General features: G+C 47.1%; 1 protein-coding gene across 6 annotated transcripts in view; it reads right to left on the bottom strand.

Moving 5' to 3' along the window:
• Nucleotides 1-22,138, bottom strand: part of LOC146201459 (autophagy-related protein 16-1-like) — a 224,025-nt gene that overhangs the window by 24,931 nt on the left and 176,956 nt on the right. For 2 of the 6 annotated variants that reach the window (XM_084595861.1, XM_084595864.1), the window contains one exon: nucleotides 17,664-17,825. The exons of 2 other annotated variants lie outside the window; for them this stretch is intronic. In XM_084595861.1, the coding sequence (XP_084451987.1) occupies nucleotides 17,664-17,825 (162 nt within the window). Of the gene's footprint in view, nucleotides 1-12,225; nucleotides 12,927-17,663; nucleotides 17,826-22,138 lie in introns of those variants that run through there. 2 more of the 6 variants (XM_084595862.1, XM_084595865.1) reach the window with 2 other exon arrangements.

Raw genomic sequence — 22,138 nt, 5'->3', positions numbered from 1 at the left:
GTCGTGACCACAGGATGGTGAGGTCCCGAATTAGCCTAAATCTGAAGAAGGAACGCAATAGATTAGTAAGAAAGAAACCCATCAACGAATTAGCGGTGAGGGGGAGGGCAGAAGAGTTCAGGATCTCGCTACAGAATAGGTATTCAGCTCTAACTGAGGATGGCGACATTACCCTAGAGGCAAGGAATAATAATTTCAGAGATATCATTACTGAGTGCGCGGTAGAAGTAGGCGGTAGGATAGTTAGAGAGGATACCGGTAAGCTGTCTAAGGAGACGAAAGATTTGATTAAGAAACGGCAGAGTATGAAAGTTTCCAATCCAACAGACCAGATCGAATTGGCCGAGATATCAAAGCTAATCAATAAGCGCAAGGTGGCCGATATAAGGAAGTATAACATGGAGAAAATTGAGCATGCTGTAAAGAACGGGGGAAGCCTTAAAGCGGTAAAGAAGAAATTGGGCATAGGCAAAAACCAGATGCATGCGATAAGGGACAAGGCGGGCAACGTCATCACTAATATGGAAAAGATAGTCAAAGTAGCCGAGGAGTTCTATACAGATCTCTACAGTAGCCAAAGTAGTCAGGACCGTAATGAGATTGGCGATAGGGAAAAACAGTCAGACGTTCCACCAGTGACGAAGGACGAGGTCAAGAAAGCACTAGAAACTATGAAAAGGGGGAAATCAGCTGGAGAGGATCGGATAACTACAGATTTGCTGAAGGACGGGGGGGATATCATGCTAGAAAAACTGGCCACCCTGTATACGCAGTGCCTGGTGTCATCGACGGTACCGGAAGCATGGAAGAATGCAAACATTATCCTCATTCACAAGAAAGGGGACTCTAAGGACCTTAAAAATTACAGACCAATCAGCTTACTGTCTGTTACGTATAAGGTATTTACTAAGGTAATCGCTAATAGAATCAGGACAACCTTAGACTGCAATCAAGCAAAGGATCAAGCAGGGTTTCGGAAACGGTACTCTACTATCGATCATATCCATGCCATCAATCAGGTGATAGAAAAATGCTCGGAATATAATCAGCCCTTATACATAGCATTCATTGATTACGAAAAAGCATTTGACTCAGTTGAAACCTCGGCGGTGATGCAGGCATTGCGAAATCAGGGGGTAGACGAGCCGTACGTGAAAGTGCTGGAAGATATATATAGTGGCTGCACAGCAACCATAGTTCTGCATAAAGAAAGTAACAAAATTCCCATAAAGAAAGGTGTTAGGCAAGGAGACACAATCTCCCCAGTACTATTCACAGCTTGTTTAGAGGAAGTATTCAGAGACTTGGAATGGGAGCAGTTAGGGATAAGGGTAGATGGAGAATACCTCAGTAATCTGCGATTTGCTGATGACATTGCCTTGCTAAGCAACTCGGGAGATGAACTGCAAATAATGATTGATGACCTAGACAGGAAAAGTAGAAAGGTAGGCTTGAAAATCAATATGCAGAAGACTAAGGTAATGTTCAACAGCCTCGGGAAGGAACAGGAGTTTACATTAGGTAGCGAAATACTGGAAGTAGTAGGCGAATATAACTACTTAGGACAGGTAGTAACCGCAGATCCGGACCATGAAAAGGAAATAACAAGAAGAATAAGATTGGGATGGAGCGCATTTGGCAAGCACTCGCAGATTATGACTAGCAGCTTACCGGTATCGCTCAAGAGGAAAGTATACAACAGTTGCATCTTGCCTGTACTCACCTATGGGGCTGAAACGTGGAGGCTAACCAAGAGAGTTCTACTTAAGTTAAGGACAACCCAGAGGGCTATGGAACGAAAAATGGTAGGGGTAACATTAAGAGATAGAAAGCGTGCAGAGTGGGTCAGAGAAATAACGCAAGTTAACAACATTCTAGTGGAAATTAAGAAGAAGAAATGGACATGGGCAGGACATGTAGTGCGAAGAGAGGATAACCGATGGTCGCTGAGGGTAACAAACTGGATTCCAAGGGAAGGAAAGCGTAGCAGGGGGCGGCAGAAAGTTAGGTGGGCGGATGAGATTAAGAAGTTCGCATGGGTCAAGTGGATGCAGCTAGCACAGAACCGGGTTAAGTGGAGAGATATGGGAGAGGCCTTCGCCCTGCAGTGGGTATAATCAGGCTGATGATGATGATGATGATGATGATTGTAATAAACGGCGAAAAGACCTGATGTTAGATGTTATTCCACTTGTCGAGGAGAACACGATTGAGTTCGTTAAGGAAGCGGCTACGCATACTCACAAAGTAACATGCATGCGTTGTATGTGATGCATGCTGATATACTTCAATCATGGCTGCGCTTCGATCGCTGGCTGCCGCAAAAGGTGCATATATATGCATTTGCACTTAATGTGATATGCTATTTGAAAATCTTCATGTTTGGGATGATTAGCGCCGTTGATCTGACCGGCATATACACACACGATAGGATTCATTCATTCATGAATATGCAGTGCATATATGTACAAAAGCCGACCGCATTCATGTGGTCGGCTAAGCTGTGAATTATATTGCCATTCACATCAACCGGCGCCAACATACCGAATAAGATCAATTTTCAAATAGCACATCGGAGTGAAGCGTTAATGACACGAACCAGCCTCGATGTATGTGCACATGTGGCAACTGGCACGAGGAGGAATCAACATTTATTAAGCCCGAAATATTTCGGTGGTGCATGCAGGCACCAAACAGGATGGTTCCCTAGTTGTGGGACCCACATGTTCCCAGCAGCTTTGAGCTGAATCGTTAGGGCGGGGCTGGATAACAAGGTCTCCCATCGCTCAAGGGGTTGGGGATTGGGGATATTGGCGGGAAGGGGAGGAGGGGGGGTCATGAGTTTTGTGCATTCTGCCAAAACGTGCGACAGGGTGGCCTTTTATTTTTGCAAAAAGGATAGAGCATACCGTGTTCCGCAGGGTACATGCGGTTCATCAGTACGGGATGCGCAAGCGATCCTGTCTGCGCTCGGCGCAGGATCGTCTGTTGTTGCCTGGTGAGTATGGGGTGCAGTTCTGGCAGTCTGCACCCTTCCTCTCTGTATATCTGGGTAATCTTCCGAAAGCTGGTAACCGCATGCGGTAGCTCTTCCGGCTCGTGCTCATCCGGATTGACATTCGCGGGCATGGTAGCCTGCGATGGTGTTGCTTGCTACCTGCGAGTGAGCCAGGACCCACACAAGCTCCGATTCTTCCCTGAGGCTAGCACTTGGATAGAATGGCTCGGGCAGCGGAGGAGATTACCCCCCTGCAGAAGCTTCTGTAGGCTGGCTTTTGAGTCGGTGAGCACAATGTTCACGCTCGGCTGTACGAGTGCGAGGGCCACGGCTGCTTCTTCGGCAACTGCGGGGTAACTGACGTAACCACCACCACTGCATGGTCACTGTGTTTTCCGAGCGAGGCGTCCGTGTAGAAGACCCTGGGGTTCTCTACCAGCTTCCGGGCTATGGCTTTGGCCCGCGCGGTGCGCCTCTTGTCGTCCTTGCCCGGCTTTCCGGGGAAGGGGTTTGGTCCGAATGGTCGTCTTCCGAAAGGGCTTCCTTGATGGGTACTGGCTCAATCTGCCATCCTAGCATGGCTCGTCCATGTGACTAAGCCGGATTCTCTGATTAGAGAGGTGGGCTTCAATGAGCTCCTCCACCGTGTTGTGGGCACCCATGTCTAGCATTCTTTGCGTGGACGAGTATATGGGCATGCCCAGTGCTTGCTTCGTTGCCTTACGAAGCATCATGATTAGGGTGTCCCTATTCGCCTTCGTCAGCTGGAGATAGGGGGCAGAGTAGATACCCCGCGACACGACGAACGTGCGTATCAGGCGCATGGCATCGTTCTCTTTAAGGCCTTGGTTTCTGTTAAATACCTTTCTAATCGAAGCGCAAACAAACTTTATCACAACTGAAGTCAGCATGAACCACAACACATGCACAAGCTTACTTGTTAGACATAGTGTAAAGAAGACGAAGAAGAAACAACGCTGCGGCATCGCCATCACCATCGCTGGTCTCCGGCACCCATCTCTCTCGCGCTGAAGCTGTGCCCTGCGGCTGGTATTCCGATCCTGCTGTGCCCGAATTACTGCCAGCGCTAGAAGTTCCAATCGACTAGCAAATCCACATTTCACTTGGTGGAGGTCAAGCTGAGGTTCCCTGTACCCATCTCGCCCTGGAACTTCGCAGCAGAACGTTGACTACCCCAATGACGGAGCCGACTTCATCGCACCTACATCCGCCAGTCACCTGCACAGGCGCCCTTCGTCAACGGGACCCCGCTACCTTCAGCGGAAGCAGCGATGACGACGTCGACGATTGGCTGTCCACTTACGAACGGGTCAGCCGTCACAATAACTGGGACGAAAATTGTAAGCTCAATAATGTCATCTTTTACTTGGGCGACGTCGCTAATCTGTGGCTTCGAAACCACGAGTCGGACTTTACCACCTAGGCGCATTTCAAGACCAAATTTTCTGATGTCTTTGGCCGCCCCACCGTCCGAAAACTCCGCGCGGAGCAGCGTCTTCGATCGCGACTACAGCTGCCCGTTGAAACGTTCACCAGTTACATTGAGGACATTGTTGATTTGTGTCGCCGCGTTGACCCGACCATGACCGAGGCCGTTAAAATACGTCATGTCCTCACAGGAGTTCATGACGGCGCTTTCAACATGCTCGTCGCCAAAGGCCCCACTACGGTCAAGGAAATATACGACCTCTGTCAAAGCTACAACGAACTCCGCAAGGAGCGTGTTTTGATTCGCCAGTCTCAAGCATCACTTGCTGAACTAGCCGCGAAGAGGGAATCATCTAGCCTCTCTGAAGGCATCAAGGCTTTTGTATGTCAGGAGGTCGCGCGATAACTGTCTCTGCAGCCATATATTAAGGAGCGACACCAACTGGCCTTGTTCCGGAGCTTCACCGCGCAATCCAGCAACATGTATCTGAAGTCGTCCCTAATCCTCCTCCTCAATCAGCTCCAGTCGCACCCTCAATGCCGTTCCTCACGGCCACAATTTCATCGCCCGGCGTTGCGCCACTGAGCTATGCTCCAGCATTTGCGCCGGCTCCTCCTCAGGTATTGCGTCGCACGTATGCCGAAGTTACTTCAAGTCCACCTCCTGAGCCAGCATATGCCTATGTTTCGACCCCTATCCGTTCGGCACCAACAGCTTTTGCTCCCTCCTTGCGTCAGACACCATCTCCATGGCGCACTTCAGACAACAGGCCTATTTGCTACCACTGCGGCATCCCTGGACACACTACACGCTACTGCCGGCGCCGAATAAATATGGCCTTTGCTACACGGCCTGCACCATCTTATTTGGCCCCCCAGTTCCCTGTTCCATCGGGTCCTCCAACAGCATCCCCCGATCCTCCGGACTTCGTGTCTTGTCGTTCGCCATCACCACGTCACCGCTCCATTTCGCCAATGCGCCGACGACCCGCTACCCAGCCGGAAAACTAACCGCCGCAGTTCGCGAGGCACGAACTGCGTATTCGACAGAATTTCAAAGTCCTCGTCTTAATCCCGCGAATGTTACTGCTGTCATCGTTGAAGGTGTTTATACTCTTGCGCTCGTCGACACCGGTGCCGCTGTATCAGTTATCAGCCAAAAACTCTGCCGCTCCCTCCGAAAAGTGACTACGCCCCTCGAGGGACTATCGCTTCGTACCGCATCCGCTCACAGTATACAGCCGACAGCTGTCTGCACTGCTCGCGTCGTCATTGCTGCAGCCTTGTACATCATCGAATTCGTCGTTCTCCCCACATGTTCTCATGACGTCATTCTTGGCTGGGATTTCCTGTCCCAGCATCATGCTATCATTGACTGCGCCAATCCTCAAGTAAAGCTCATTGAACCAAGTGATGCACCATCTGATGCCCTGCTCCACGAGTCGTATCCTCGTTTTGCGGCCACACTCCTCGTAGCTCATGACACAACCATCCCACCCGTTAGCGCTGTTCTGGTTCCCCTCACTGCCCCTTTTACCACTGCCACGACAGTCCTCTTTGTACCCTCTAACGTTGTCGGCAGCCGCCGCCACTTACCGCTGCCGTTTGCCGTCCTCGACATGAACAACGGCGCTTGCACACTTCTGGTAGCCAATCCTCTTGCGTCGCCCGTTATATTGATCGAAGGGGAGTGCCTCGGCCGCATCGAGCCCGTGGACCTTCTGTTCGCCTTTGATGATGTGTCAGTCCCTGTTTGCCAAGTTGAAGCCTTGACTCCAACTCGTGTGGCTTCAGATCCGCTACAGCGGGACCTTTTTGACCATTTTGTGAACAGCTCTCTAGAGCCGCGCCACCGCGAGCAACTTCTTCACCTTCTACACCAATTCCGCTCCTCCTTCGACATCCCGCAATCTTCCTTGCGCCGCACGAAGACTGTTTCTCACCTCATTGACACTGGCGCTCACCCACCTCTCCATCAGCGGCCGTATCGGGTGTCCCCGACTGAGCGCCGTGTTATTGCCCAACAAGTCGATGACATGCTGCAACGCGGAGTAATTAGAGAATCATGTAGTCCATGGTCGTGTCCTGTGGTCCTAGTTAAGAAGAAGGATGGCTCCATACGATTTTGTGTTGATTATCGCCGCCTCAACAAAATTACTCGTCGTGATGTGCATCCCCTCCCACGAATCAACGATGCCCTAGACTGCTTGCAAGGCGCAGAATTCTTTTCCTCACTCGATTTGCGCTCTGGATATTGGCAGGTGCCCATGGCAGAGGCGGATCGTGCTAAGACCGCCTTTATTACTCCAGACGGACTATACGAATTTAATGTTATGCCGTTTGGACTCTGTAACGCCCCAGCCACATTTGAAAGAATGATGGACACTGTACTGCGTGGCCTGAAATGGAACATCTGTTTATGCTATCTCGATGATATCGTCGTCTTTTCAACCGACTTCCCGACCCACCTGACTCGACTTCGCCAGGTCTTCACCTGCCTAACCCGCACCGGTCTTCAACTGAACCTCAAAAAGTGCCGCTTCGGTGCCCGCCAGCTCACAATACTTGGACATGTTGTGTGCAAAGATGGAGTTCTGCCTGATCCTGAGAAGCTCCGCGCCGTTGCCGACTTTCCGAAACCGACCACTTTGAAACAACTGCGAAGCTTCGTGGGCCTCTGATCGTACTTTCGTCGTTTTGTTCGCAATTTCGCAATCATCATAGCCCCCCCTTACACAGCTCTTGAAAGGCACCCCTAACCTCTCCTCTTGGTCGCCAGCCTGCGATGATGCATTCGCGACACTGCGCAATGTTCTGACGTCACCGCCAATCCTTCGCCATTACGACCCTACTGCACCTACAGAACTTCACACCGATGCCAGTGGTGTCGGCCTCGGCGCCGTCCTCGCCCAGCGCAAGCCTGGCTTCTCCGAATACGTTGTCGCCTACGCAAGCCGTGCTCTTACCAAAGCCGAGTCCAACTACTCCGTTACCGAAAAGGAGTGCTTAGCAATCGTGTGGGCTATAACGAAGTTCCGCCCTTACTTATATGGCCACTCCTTCGAGGTAGTTACAGATCATCACGCTCTCTGCTGGCTCGCGTCTCTCAAGGATCCGTCTGGCCATCTTGGGCGCTGGGCCCTCAGGCTTCAGGAATACGACATCCGTGTAGTGTACCGCTCTGGCCGCAAGCACTCTGACGCCGATGCTCTTTCTCGGTCACCGGTGCGTTCGCCTAACTCATCATTCCCTTCTCAAGCCTCCTTGTCAGCACTCACCATTGAGGATATGCCTTTCGAGCAACGACAAGATCCTTGGGTTTCTAACCTGCTAGATGACCCCGGCTATGCATCCTCGAGCACTCCGCCGACAGGCCTCCCATTTTACCATTCGGGACTGCCTCCTCTACCGGAAGAACTACAACTCAGACGGCAGAAAATGGCTTCTTGTCATTCCGCGCCACCTCCGCTCCGAGGTTTGTGCCCACCATCACACTGACCCGCAAAGCGCTCATGCCGGCGTCCTGAAAACCTATGATCGAATTCGTCAGAGGTATTACTGGCGGGGAATGTACAATTTCGTTCGTCGTTACATTCGCTCTTGTACAGCCTGTCAACAACGCAAGATTTCTCAGCCAGGACGGCAGCTTGAGCATGTTGGTTATTCATTCTTGATGGAACAGCGCAAAACATCGGGACAAGAGACAAGCGCTGACTTACAACTGGTTTTTATTTCGAAGAAACATTGCTTCTTATACCTTCATCACCCTCTCAAAAAGCACTTACAACTGGTTTTTATTTCGAAGAAACATTGCTTCTTATACCTTCATCACCCTCTCAAAAAGCACATGTGCTTTTTGAGAGGGTGATGAAGGTATAAGAAGCAATGTTTCTTCGAAATAAAAACCAGTTGTAAGTCAGCGCTTGTCTCTTGTCCCGATGTTTTGCGCTGTTCCATCAAGAAGATTTCTCGCCACCCCGCTGGTCCTCTCCAGCCTTTACCGTGTCTAGCTCGCCCGTTTGATCGTGTGGGAATCGACCTATGGTCCACTACCATGCAGTGCCGCTGGTAATCGATGGGTCATCGCCGCCGTCGACCACCTGACCCGTTATGCGGAGACTGCTGCACTTCCCGCGGCGACAGCCCGAGAGGTAGCCCATTTTCTTCTGCACCACTTCATTCTTCGACACAGCGCCCCTCGCGAGCTACTGAGTGATACAGGTCGTGTCTTTCTTTCCGAAGTAGTCCAAGAGCTCATGTCGTCTTGTAAATCGATACATCGGGCTACAACTGCGTGCCACCCGCAAACAAACGGCCTCACGGAGCGCTTCAACCGTACGCTTGGGGACATGCTCGCAATGTATGTTACATCTGAATCTGGGAGCTCCAACTGGGACCAGGTACTGCCATTCGTAACATTCGCGTACAACACTGCCACCCAAGCAACAACTGGTTTTTCGCCCTTCTTTCTCTTATACGGCCGTGAACCACCTTGTACTCTGGATACAATTTTGCCATACCATCCAGATGCCTCTGAGTACAGTGCTTTGTCCGATATTGTACAGAAGGCTGAGGAATGCCGTCAGCTAGCTCGCACGTTTACCTCCAACACCCAAGGCTATCGCAAAGATCAGCATGATAGCGATACCCCTACTCCGACGTTCCTGGCCGACAGCTTCGTTTGGCTATGCGTTCCTGCCACCAGCAAACTAGAAACGAAATACCACGGACCTTATCGCGTCTTGGAACGCACATCCCCTGTTAACTACGTCATCGAGCCAGTCACCCCTTCTTCCAACCATCGCCGCCGCGGCTGTGAGGTTGTCCATGTTAGCCGCCTCAAGCCGTATTACAACCCTCTGGTTGTCTCTTCTCAGTGAGTCGCCAGGATGCCGACTTCTTCACGCGGGGGAAATGTAAAGAAGACGAAGAAGAAACAACGCTGCGGCATCGCCCATCTCTCTCGCGCTGAAGCTGTGCCCTGCGGCTGGTATTCCGATCCTGCTGTGCCCGAATTACTGCCAGCGCTAGACGTTCCAATCGACTAGTAAATCCACAATTCAATAGTTTGAAGTTCGCATCGCCATTTCTTTGGCGAGCACTGGCATCGTTCTCGTTGACGAGTGGAATAACTAGGCTTGCTTCACTGTTTATCACAACACGCAAGCCATCGTCGTGCAAGCTGTCTTTCATGCGGCGGCTGCAGCTGCACCATTTCAGCACTGACCACTGAAGAGGTGCACAGTTTTGCTGAACTTTTCGTGAACTCGACCTGCACGACGTCTGCACTTTTTGAAATAAACAGCATCGTGCAGTGGGTGCCATGCTGCATTGCTGAAACAATTGGCAAAGGGCAGCACCACATGAATCAATTCATATAGCGCAGGTGAATCAAACGAACCTGAAAAAAAAAAAAAAAAGAATTGCCGCTTCTTAATGTCCGCAGCTGCCATAGATTAAGCTACGCCACATGTTCAGCACGAGAAGAATGGATAACTCTTGCAAAAAAAATAATAATAATAAAAATAATCTGCTGGTTCTTAACGTCCGTAGCTGCTATAACTTACACTACACCACACGTTTAGCACGACACAAGAGGCATGGCGCATGTCTAATGCACGTTTTCAAGTCACATTCTGTCTGCCACAAGCTGAGTTGGCTTATCGGCACATGCATAGTACCTGCTGCTGCGAACGAAGACCGGGAAAGAGAGGAAGGAGAAAGCTCAGCAGAAGAATGGGCACACCCTTGCGCTGCACTCTATCGCGTTGTTTCCCATACCTCGAACACCACGGCTGCATGGGCTGCATATACTTCACATCGGCCATAGTTAAACCGGTTCCCTCTGGTTCCTTCACGCACATAGCTTGCAAACGTCACATGCTAGCGCGCAGAAAACGATCACCGCAGATGCGTGTGCCTTTTGGGAAAGGGCGCGCTGCTCCTCTAGACTAGCCGTCACTGCACTGTTCTCTCTCATTCCTTCTGCGCGTGGCTTGAAAACGTCACGCGGCAAACAGCCGAAGGTGATGCGATCGTCTTTGGGGAAGGCGCACCTTCCAGTGCATGGTGCGGAGTTCGATATATCGAACGACCAGTTAAATTGGAGTTAGATATATGACGCAGCTTTCCTATACTTTTATGTGGGAGTTTTAAGTGCAGTTCAATACAACCAAAATTCGAAATATCCAGGTTCTACTGCAATTTTCAGACACCGTATAAAAGTGGCCGGCTTAAAGGGGCGCAGTGACGTGCGTAAGGCGGTTAATTCCAGCCAACCTCTAGGTTTTTTGCACCATGCTGATGTCAGAAAAAAAAGAATTAAAAAAGACGGCGCACGGAAACGAGAGTTGTTCGGTTTATAACATTCTAAATACAAGAAAAAAACAAAAAAAACAGCGCGTCTCAGCTGGTACGAAAGGGAGTCCCTCTCCCATTCACTCGCCCAGGGCTCAACCTGGGCGGAACCTATGAGAAACACAGCTTTCTGCTGATGTATTGGAAGCTATCCACCATGGTTGCCTGTCCAACCCAATCTGCAGCTGCACGTTTTGGCAGCATTTTTATTATGGTACCATGGCGAAGCACAGCTATGAGGACTGGCTTCTTAATCTGCTCAAAGCTAGCCTAGCCCACCAAATGCTGCTCCCAACCATCTTTGCCATCTAAGTGTAGTGCTCACATATACATATTAACACTATCTGCTCCTCTGCCTTCCGCAAACTGTGTTTCTTGAGACACAAACTAAAAAATGCACCCTCTTCCGTAAAGTTACTCTCTTACATCTCTTTCATTAGACCTAAGCTAGAGTATGCATGCATAGCATGGGATCCTTACACCAAGTCAGATATCAAGCACCTTGAGAAAAGAAAATCAGTTCGGTTTATATTTAATAAATTCGCTAGGTTTGACTCACCCTCTCAAACAATGACAGATAATTCTATTCCCACACTTGAATCCCGCAGAAAACAGCTGAGGCTAGAATTCCTTTCTCTCCTGATAAATAACAAGCTGTCAATAAACCAGTCCCCTCATATATCTCCTGCATCAACACGCTATACGAGACATCATCATCCTGACTCACTGACACCCTATTATGCTTGAACACGTTTATGTTTTCCTTTTTCCCTCGCACAATATCAGATTGGAACACTAATTTACAGATGGCTCGATTATTATTGTATAATTTCTTATTACTTTTGTTGTTGTTCTTTGCTCTTTTTTGTACTCAGCTATGCCCCTCTGCTTGGACCCAAGGGTCTGCAGTATGTGATAAATAAAATAAATAAATAAATATCGTTCAATGCTGACAATAAATGTTTTCCAATCCAATTGCAGGGGTGTCAACGAGGTGAGCCCAACAGTCAGGAAATCAGCGTCACCGTTTTGGTGTTCCATCAGCGTCCATCACTGCTGCTGTCACAGATCACTTGAGCGCTACTTGTGTGAAAGTTCGAGAACGAGTGCGAAAGGCGAAGACGGGAGAATGGCGTACACGAGCTAAGCCAATCCTACCCTGTACCTGTACAGGGTAGGGAAGCGAGCGTGCTGGCACGAGAGACTTCGATACAACTAGTGCCATCTGTGGAGCGTTGGCAGAAACGATCAACTACGTGATTTTGGCTTGTCCAGCGATTTTGCCAACCTCCGAAATCCGAACGTTGTCAGCTGACTTGGGATTTGAGGAGCCTGTAAGAGTGACCTTTGTGCTTGTGACCGCAGAGCCGGGACAGCGAATTGGCTTTTTTTTTCTTTTTTTTGTTCTTTTTTAATTTTTAGCTCCGCCGCGCCAGAAGGCAGTGGTGACCCGCTACGAAGCGCAAAGCCACCATCACCATCATCACAGCAAGCAGACGCTCCATCGCGCGTGTTGACAACACTGCATTTACCTGAGTTTACAGTCCCCATCTTTACAAGCACTCTACGAACACACACAGAATTAAAACACCTTTTATTTGTTTTCTGTATAGTAACTTGAAGAACATTCAAATATAAAATGTAAAGTGCGTGCCCAACCAATCGGCGAAGCAGCACCCCCAAGCGAGAACGAAACGTCATATCCGTTAACGAACTTCGTCTTCGTGTGTCGCCCACATCGATGCCAAAACGCTGATTATTGAAGCGGATTAAAATATTAGGTGCTACAATTTCGCCGTTATGACTGGGCTTTGGGGCATCGGGAAGGTGTAAGGAACTATAGAGGCCAGCTGGAATTAGTGGTCTGGCAAATGTCACGGCGAACGTCGTAAGGCCACTGATGAACATGTTCACTGTGCAGCACTAACGCTTTTGAGTAATCTCCCAAAGTATAAGTGCGGGCAGTGGAGGTGGAACGTGGTGGTGAACACTGGAAGTATTCATGACGTCGCTGATGTCACTGGTGTCGGCTTGCCCTTCGCTGTAGCCAAAGATGGCCGGAACGTCACAAACACACTCCTGGTAGCCGTGAAAGTCATCTGCTCATGCCCTGCGGGAACCCCTAAGGGATGTGCAAGAAAAGTCAATGCCTTCACGCAAATGGTTCAAGCAGTGTCACACTGCGAAAAGATGAACTATTGGGAAACATGTTGCCTGCCAACAGCTGTCGCCATTGCTCTTCGACAGTTGGGCAATAATGTGCCGCACCGCAGAAGCATGTTGCTTAGTGCCGCGCCCTTGTTAGTAGAAGCCGCTCGCATCAATACAATTTGCCCAAGTTCCTGCGCTATATGCAAGGCTGTGAAAAATTAAATAGCGGAAAAGCCTTTCCTTTAGTCTGAATGTGCTGTAACGATGAAGGAGGGCACGAATATAAATTCTCGTGGGCACCGCACTGATAAGGCACTGATTTCGTGCACCGTACAGAGCATCACTTTCATGTGTGCGAATCTGGTGACAGTGGTGAGAAAATTCACAAATTTTAGTGAGTGAGAATGGACGTCGAGTATAGCAACAGTGAACCGAAATCGACGACTGCTTACACTGCGGAAGGCGTGTACCACAAAGCGGTGGTGTGACCTGATCCGCTCAACGCTACTGCAAGCAGCTGGCAAGAGTTGTCGGCAATACTTGTGAAGAGCAAATTAGGCCGGTTGAGTTGAGGACTGTTGTCGAATGCACGTTTTGTCGAGCTTATTTTGTAATGAGATGGGCTTCCCTTTAATGCAATGACGAAAATGAACCTTTGTTACAACGGTGAGGGCACTGACCCACTCTGAAGTGCCGTCCACTGAAATCAACTGCCTAACGTATCTGCGGAAGGCGTCGTCGAAAATTCCACACTTGGGCAGGCATATGCTGCTGTTGCACGAGTATAGCAGGCAGTCCTTACGATAACATTGGCCTTTTCTGATACGAACATGTACTACGTATCAAACCAAGCAGCCCTTCAATGCTGTGCCGCTCCTTGCTCTCAGCTGCGGCAACCGAAATTAACTATGTCAGCCGACCATGGGCGCGCCATCTCTGGCAGTCTTCACAAGTTTTAATGAATGAAAATGGTGTAGTTTTGGTTACAGTGAGCTGTAATTGACAACTGCTTACATTGCAGGACAATCCCCATGACGCGCTGGTGAGACTTGGTCTGACGGGCATGCTGGCGGCCAAGCCACAGTCACTGGGTCATTTTTAGTAAACATAAAGCTTCCTAGTTGAAGTAAGCATGTGCATGTCTGGATATATCAACTCCCAGTCAATTATCTGATTACCACTGCTGAAGTTTTCTATCAGTGGCTCAAAGCCACTGATAGAAAAAAGAAGGGCGCTGCGACGGAGAACAACAACGAGAGAGTAATGACAAGGACTTGTCATTACTCTCTCATTGTTGTTCTCCGTCGCAGCGCTCGTAATTTGCAATCATGTACCAACTAGCTAAACTTTCCATAATACACAACGTAAACTGTACCAAGTGGGTGGTGGTTCCGGGCTGCAGGCAATATTTGGAAGTGCATTAAATATATTCATTTGTTGACATTTCTGTTCATAACGGAGGATTAGCGGCTTTATTGCATGGGGCTTGCTGTTAAAGAGTGCTCTAGATGGGCATTTTGTGACAATCGGGTGACACAGATGTTTCGGTAAGGATCTAATTTTTAGTACGTAAGTACACAAAAGCATTGTCCATCTGTCTTCGAGGGGTGTTTCATTGGTTTCGACATGGAGGTTATTTATAGAAGATGTTCTGTACGCACCTGTCGAGAGTCGCAGGCCAAGGTTTTGCACTGGGTCAAGACATTGTAGGTAGGACGGTCCTGCTGACCCGTACACCACGCACCCATAATCTAAGGAAGAGTGTACTACAGATGATAGGTGCGCATAAGCCAGGTTCTGTCAAAGCCCCAGTGATTTCGTGACAGCACTTTGAGTATGTTTAGAGCTTGAGAAGCCTTCTTCTTTAGATTTATCTTCAAGGTATACTGCGCACACACAAAACAAGGACGAGAAAGGTACACCAACAAGTGCAGACTCTCGACTGAAATTCATAAGGAAGGAAACACATCTTATATGCCTTCAAGCGTCATATCTAATCCCATGCGCAGTTCAGAAATCTGCCTTCTTTTTCATTAAGGTTGATTGAATGGTGGCTTATACAATCATCCCCACGCTTACCAATGAAAAACGCCTCGGCAAGACTGCATGAAGCGTCATGCCAACCCATATGTCAGTTGTCGGACGGGCATTGTTTACGAGGTCCCCCTAACCTGTGGAAGAGCATACATCAGTCAGATGGGCAGATGTTTAAATGACCGCTTAAGGGAACACCAGCTTTCTATGAGGACTAAGACAGGGTCGAATTTAGCCTTGCGCTGTGGCGCTTGTCTGGGAGCTACACGTGACAAGCCGTGCCTACCTTTGCTGAAGAAAACAAATTTTAAAGAGAAGCAGAGACCAGGTCGCACATGAACTTGCCGAGGCGTTCTTCATTGGTAAGCGTGGGGATGATTGTTTAAGCGACCGTTCAATCAACCTTAATGAAAAAGAAGGCAGATTTCTGAACTGCGCATGGGATTAGATATGACGCTTGAAGGCATATAAGATGTGTTTCCTTTTTTATGAATTTCAGTCGCGAGTCTGCGCTTGTTGGTGTATCTTTCTCGTCCTTGCTTTGTGTGTGCGCAGTATACCTTGAAGATATGTCTTACTGACTTGTCCAACAACGCACTCTTTTAAACTTCTTTAGATTATTTATGTGTTGTAGGAATGTCAGTTTCCTGTCAAAGGTTACTCCCAGAAATTTGAACTCATTTTTTAAAGGTAATATGGTGTCATTTAGTCGTAGGGTTGGTTCAGTTTGTAAGCCTCGTTTGAACGAGAATAAAACGGCCACTGTTTTTTGTGGAGCAAACTGAAATCCATTTTTTTCTGCCCATGATGCAAGCCTATTTATAGTCAACTGCAGTTGTCTTTGCTGATGAGAAGGGAGGAGTCGCTGGAGAAAGATTTGATGTTGGGAAGAGTTGAGGGTTGCCGGAGAAGGGGTAGGCAGCGAACGTGATGATTAGATGGCATCCTCGAGGCACTGCAGATGAAGTTATGTGATGTTAGGAAGATAGTGAGAGACCGGAAAGCGTGGCGTGACATGGTCCATAGGGTCACGAAGAGTCGGACACGACTGAACGACTGAACTGAACTGAACTGCAGTTGCCTTTCCCATGATGATATATTCGAGGATGTGTATGCTATCTGCAGGTCATCCACATAAACTGAATAAATTACACATTTTGGTATTATTTTGCTTATAGAGTTCATTTTCACAATAAAAAGAGTTGTACTTAGGATGCACCCTTGAGGAACTCCATTCTCTTGGACAAAGCTTCTTGAGAATGTTGAGCCTAGTCGCACGTGGAATAAACAATTCGACAGGAAGTTTTTTAGGTAGTTCAACATCTTGCCTCAGATGCCCAAATCTGCTGTCACAGAGAATACCAAACCTCCAGGCTGTGTCATATGCCTTTTCCATATCAAAAAAGATAGCAAGGCAGTGTTTTCTAGGCGGAATAAATGGTCAGTTGTAGAACATGCTTTCTTAAAGCATGTTCTACAACTGTTCCCGACACTGAAGGACAAATGCTAGCCTGATGTTTAAAACACTTTCAAAGGACTTTGCAAGGCAGCTTGTGAGAGCTATGGCTACCAGGGGAGGTTGGTGGCTTTTCTTGTTTCAGGAATGGCATGATAATAGCTTTCTTCCAGGCATCAGGGATATTTCCGATTACCCATATTTTAATAAACAAATTCATAAGTGCTTCTATTGCAGGTGATGAGCAAGCATTTGATAATGTATTTCGTCTGGCTGTCCTTTTCCCGGAGGACAGCACCCTATTTATTTCTTGGACTGTAAATAAAGCATTATATGGTTCATCTATGCTTCCGCTTGTTGGAAGCTTTTGTTTTTCGGCCATGCATTTGAACTTTTTAAAGGATTCTGTATAATGCGAGGAGCTTGAAATTGTGAAAAAATGTTAACCTAAAATATTTGCTTGCTCCTTTATGCTTGTTTGTGTGCTAGGGTCTGTTAGAAATGGAATTGTGAAAGGGGAGAAGCTGCCATTTAGTTTTCGAACTTGTCCAATAAAACCCAGGCCCTCAGTCGCCAGCAGTTGCGGAGCAACTGACCATGGCGGCAGTCAGACCTGGTACGCAGAGAGGGGTACTAAGAATTTCTTGCTCCAGAGAGGCCACCATGGGAAACTGGCAATGCTAGAACCCTAGCTAGTGAAAGCTAGTTTAGCAGTGCTCTTAGAGGAACTAGAGGGTATGAAATGGGCTTAGTGAGGTTAGGAGGCATATACTGTAAAGAAGGACGGGCATGTACTGTGTTATCGAGGAGTAGGTTTCCTTGTATAGCGGGTAATATAGATGAGTTATATAGCATTAATGAAAGGGTAGCAGGCCTCGTAATTAATCTTAATAAGCGGTATAAACGGAAGGTTGTACAGGCCTACGCACCTACATGCAGTCATCATGGCCAGGCAGTTGAAAGCTTGTACGAAGATGTAGGATTGGCAATGCGGAAAAGAAAGACATAGATACTGTACTACAGTGAAAGCTCGTTAATTTGAACCTCGATAATTCGAACTACACTAATTGGTCCGGCCAAGCTCCATAGAGATCTGTGTACAAAAAAGCCCCTTATTCCGAACGCGAGTCGGTTTCGTTATGGATAATTCGAACTACGCGCCGCCGCATCTGAGTGGCTTGGCACACATCACGTGGAAAAACAACAACAAAAACCTACTTGATAGGGAGGCTAGATGAGAGGCTGTTGTCCAAAACGGGGACAGAAGATGGAGCCAGGTAAAATCTCAATGGCACCATGACCGGCGCTGTGGCTAGAGGCGTTGGAGGGAGGAGATGGCGGCCGCAGTGGCGGCTGCCTGCTCTCTTTTCCACATAGCCTCTGAAGCACAGAACTAAATACTCGTTAATTCCAGCCCTGTTAATTTGGAAATACGAATAAGTACTGTCGGCGCGGTTCCAGCCAATGCCCATGAAAGGCTATGATCTTAGACAGCACGTGGTAAACATTTTTTATTTTTTTTTTGTGACAGCCATCCATCCTTCCACCCATCAGTCATCAACGGAAGCACACGGTCAGTCGTGATCATGACGCCGGCTTTTAGGATCGTTCACTTCAAAAGGCGATTGCTGTTATTGTGCCTACCAACGATTTCAGACATCTTATAGTAGCGCGAAAAAACACACACAAGACAGGGTACAGGACGAGCGCTAACTGCCAACTGTTTATTGGAAGGAAAGAGGAACGTATATTTAAACCCTCGGCCACTCAGGTGTTCATAGCCCCAATCGCACTCACCCCCCCCGGTATCAAAATTCATCAATGACAAGCCTAGGCATGTGTGAATAAACAAAACAAGGAAGCGATAAATAAACGATACAGATCTTAACAACAGTCAAACGTAGCAAAGCAGTGTGAAGACTTGAAGCAAAAGCAGACAAAACTAAACAACGTAAAAATTAGAGCTCACAACAAAGTAATAACCAAAGGTAACTAGCAAAGAGGCAATAGCAGTCAATCCCTCGTAGCAAAAGCAGTGTCCATAGCAAAGCAAAAGCAGTCTAACAAAAAGCCGTAAAAAACCCGAACAAAACACCAAGGTAACAAAAGCACTTTAACAAAAAAACCAACAAGGTAAGACCAAGGTAAAAAACCAAACCCCAAGGGTAACTAACAAAAAAAAATTGTAGCAATAGCAGTCAATATCTCGTAGCAAAGGCAGTGTCATGTATACGAAGCAAAAGCAGTCAAAATCTAAAAATTAAACAAGGTAAAAAATCTATATATTTGTGGCGTTTTTTTTTATATTTTTATATATAGATTTTTTACCTTGTTTAATTTTTAGATTTTGACTGCTTTTGCTTCGTATACATGACACTGCCTTTGCTACGAGATATTGACTGCTATTGCTACAATTTTTTTTTGTTAGTTACCCTTGGGGTTTGGTTTTTTACCTTGGTCTTACCTTGTTGGTTTTTTTGTTAAAGTGCTTTTGTTACCTTGGTGTTTTGTTCGGGTTTTTTACGGCTTTTTGTTAGACTGCTTTTGCTTTGCTATGGACACTGCTTTTGCTACGAGGGATTGACTGCTATTGCCTCTTTGCTAGTTACCTTTGGTTATTACTTTGTTGTGAGCTCTAATTTTTACGTTGTTTAGTTTTGTCTGCTTTTGCTTCAAGTCTTCACACTGCTTTGCTACGTTTGACTGTTGTTAAGATCTGTATCGTTTATTTATCGCTTCCTTGTTTTGTTTATTCACACATGCCTAGGCTTGTCATTGATGAATTTTGATACCGGGTGGGGTGAGTGCGATTGGGGCTACGAACACCTGAGTGGCCGAGGGATTAAATATACGTTCCTCTTTCCTTCCAATAAACAGTTGGCAGTTAGCGCTCGTCCTGTACCCTGTCTTGTGTGTGTTTTTTCGCGCTACTATAAGATGTCTGAAGTACTGCACCAACTAGGCCGACAACACATCTTACTACCAATGATTGAGTGGCCCAATCGCCCATGGCATGATAAGGCGAACATACTGAAACGAGGCTTGCACAACCGGGCAAGCGCTGGCACTCTGCCAAGTTTGCTTCGCCCCCTCACCCCTCCCCTTGCTGGGGCTAATGTCAAAAGGTAAATACGCCATTATCTGCGCAGCATCTTGGCGCAATGCCAAGAAATGTGTTGTGGACCATGACGACGCGAAACGGAGGACGCGCTAACGACTGGTGCGCTAACGTGCCAGTCATTAGCAGCAGTTTTTTTTTTAAAATTCTGAGGCACAAATCGGGGCTGTATGGATTCATTATGCGAGTGGATTCGTCATGAGACTAAATACAGTACATTTACCGTAATGTAAGTTGGTCTTGTCAGTATTTTCGAGGCCATTCAATAATTCAAACGCCAGATAATTTGCATCTTTCGCCCTGTCCCATGAAGTTCAAATTAACAAGCTTTACTGTAATGGGAGACTTCAATGCCAAAGTAGGGAAAAAGTAGGCAGGAGACCAGGCAGTGGGTGACTATGGCACTGGTTCTAGGAATAGCAGGGGGGTGTTACTAGTCGAGTTTCCAGAGCACAAAACTTAAGAATCATGAATACTTTCTTCAGTAAATGGAAGAACCGGATGTGGACACGGAAAAGTCCTATTAGGGAGACAAAAAATGAAACTGACTTCATACTGTGTCCTAACCCCGCCATTATGCAGGATGTAGAGGTAATCGGGAAAGTGCGATGCAGTGACCATACAATCATAAGGCCTGAAATTAGACTAAATCTGAAGAGGGAACAAAACAGATTAGCAAGAAAGAAATCCATTAATGATTTAGCGGTGAGGAGGAGGGCAGAAGAGTTCAGGATCTCGCTACAGAATAGATATTCAGCTCTAAGCGAGGAAGACGCCATTAGCCTAGAAGCAATGAACAATAATTTCAGAGATATCAAACTGAGCGGCTGTAGAAGCAGGCGGTAGGATAGTAAGAGAAGATACCAGTCTCAGGAGACGAAAGATTTGACCAGACAGAATTGGTAGAGATATCAAAGCTAATCAATCAGTGCTAAGTGGCCGATACAAAGAAGTTTAAAATGGAGAAAATTGAGCATGCTGTAAGGAACGGGGGAAGCCTTAAAGCGATGAAGAAGAAATTGGGCATAGGCAAAAATCAGATGTATGCACTAAAGAATAAGGCAGGCTACGCCATCATGACTATGGACGAGATAGTCAAAGTAACCGAGGAGTTCTATACTGGTCTCTACAGTAGCTAAAGTAGTCAGGACAATAATGAGATTGGCGGTAATAAAAAGCAGTCAGACGTTCTGCCAGTGACGAAGGACGAGGTCAAGAAAGCATTAGAAACTATGAAAAAGAGAAAAGCAGCTGGACAGGATCAGGTAACTGTAGATTTGTTAAAGGGCGGAGGGGATATCGTGCTAGGAAAACTGGTGCCATCGACGGTACCAGAACCATGGAAGGATGTAAACATTATCTTAATTCATAAGGGTATGCTAAGGACTTGAAAAATTCCAATCAGCTTACTGTCTGGTACGTATAAGGTATTTACTAAGGTAATCGCTAACAGAATCAGGACAGCCTCAGACTGCAACCAAGAAAAAAATCAATTAGGTTTTCGGAAAGGGTACTCTGCTATCCATCATATCCATACCATCAACCAGGTGATAGAAAAATACTCTGATTAGCATTAATTTGACTGAAGATAAAGCGCACGGGAAGACACACACAAGAGAAGAAGACACAGGACACGCGCTACCATCTAGCCCAACATCAAGTTTTGTTAAATTAGCATTAATTGATTACGAAAAAGCATTTGACTCAGTTGAAACCTCGGCAGTCATACAGGCATGGCAAAATCAGGGTGTAGACGAGCCGTACATGAAAGTACTGGAAGATATTGTGGTTGCACAGCAACCATAATTCTGTATAAACAAAATAACAAAATTTCCATAAAGAAAGGTGTTAAGCAACGAGACACAATCTCCCCCAGTACTATTCACAGCTTGCTTAGAGAAAGTATTCAGAGACTTGGAATGGGAGCAGTTAGGGATAAGAGTAGATGGAGAATACCTCAGTAATCTGCGATTTGCTTATGACATTGCCTTGCTAAGCAACTCGGGGGATGAACTGCAAATAATGATTGATGACCTAGACAGAAAAAGTAGAAAGGTAGGCTTGAAAATCAATATGCAGAAGACTAAGGTAATGTTGAACCGCCTCGGGAAGGAACAGCAGTTCATAATAGGTTGTGAAGCACTGGAAGTGGCAGTTGAATAAGTATACATAGAACCGGTAGTAGCCGCAGATCCGGATCACGAAAAGGAAATAACAAGAAGAGTACGATTGGGATGGAGCGCGTTTGGCAAGCACTCGCAGATTATGACTAGCAGCTTACCGGTATCGCTCAAGAGGAAAGTATACAACAGTTGCATCTTGCCTGTACTCACCTATGGGGCTGAAATGTGGAGGCTAACCAAGAGAGTTCTACTTAAGTTGAGGACAACCCAGAGGGCTATAAAATGAAAAATAGTAGGGGTAACATTAAGAAATAGGAAGCGTGCAGAGTGGGTCAGAGAAATAACTCGAGTTACCGACGCTCTAGTGGAAATTAAGAAGAAATGGGCATGGGCAGGACATGTAGTGCGAAGAAAGGATAACCGATGGTCGCTTAGGGTAAAAAACTGGATTC

This window comes from Amblyomma maculatum, chromosome 2 (assembly GCF_055883805.1).
Source record: "Amblyomma maculatum isolate TAMU_Amacu chromosome 2, ASM5588380v1, whole genome shotgun sequence".
In the NCBI taxonomy this organism is placed as follows: Eukaryota; Metazoa; Arthropoda; class Arachnida; order Ixodida; family Ixodidae; genus Amblyomma; species Amblyomma maculatum.
This window is presented reverse-complemented; position numbering and strand designations above follow the sequence as displayed.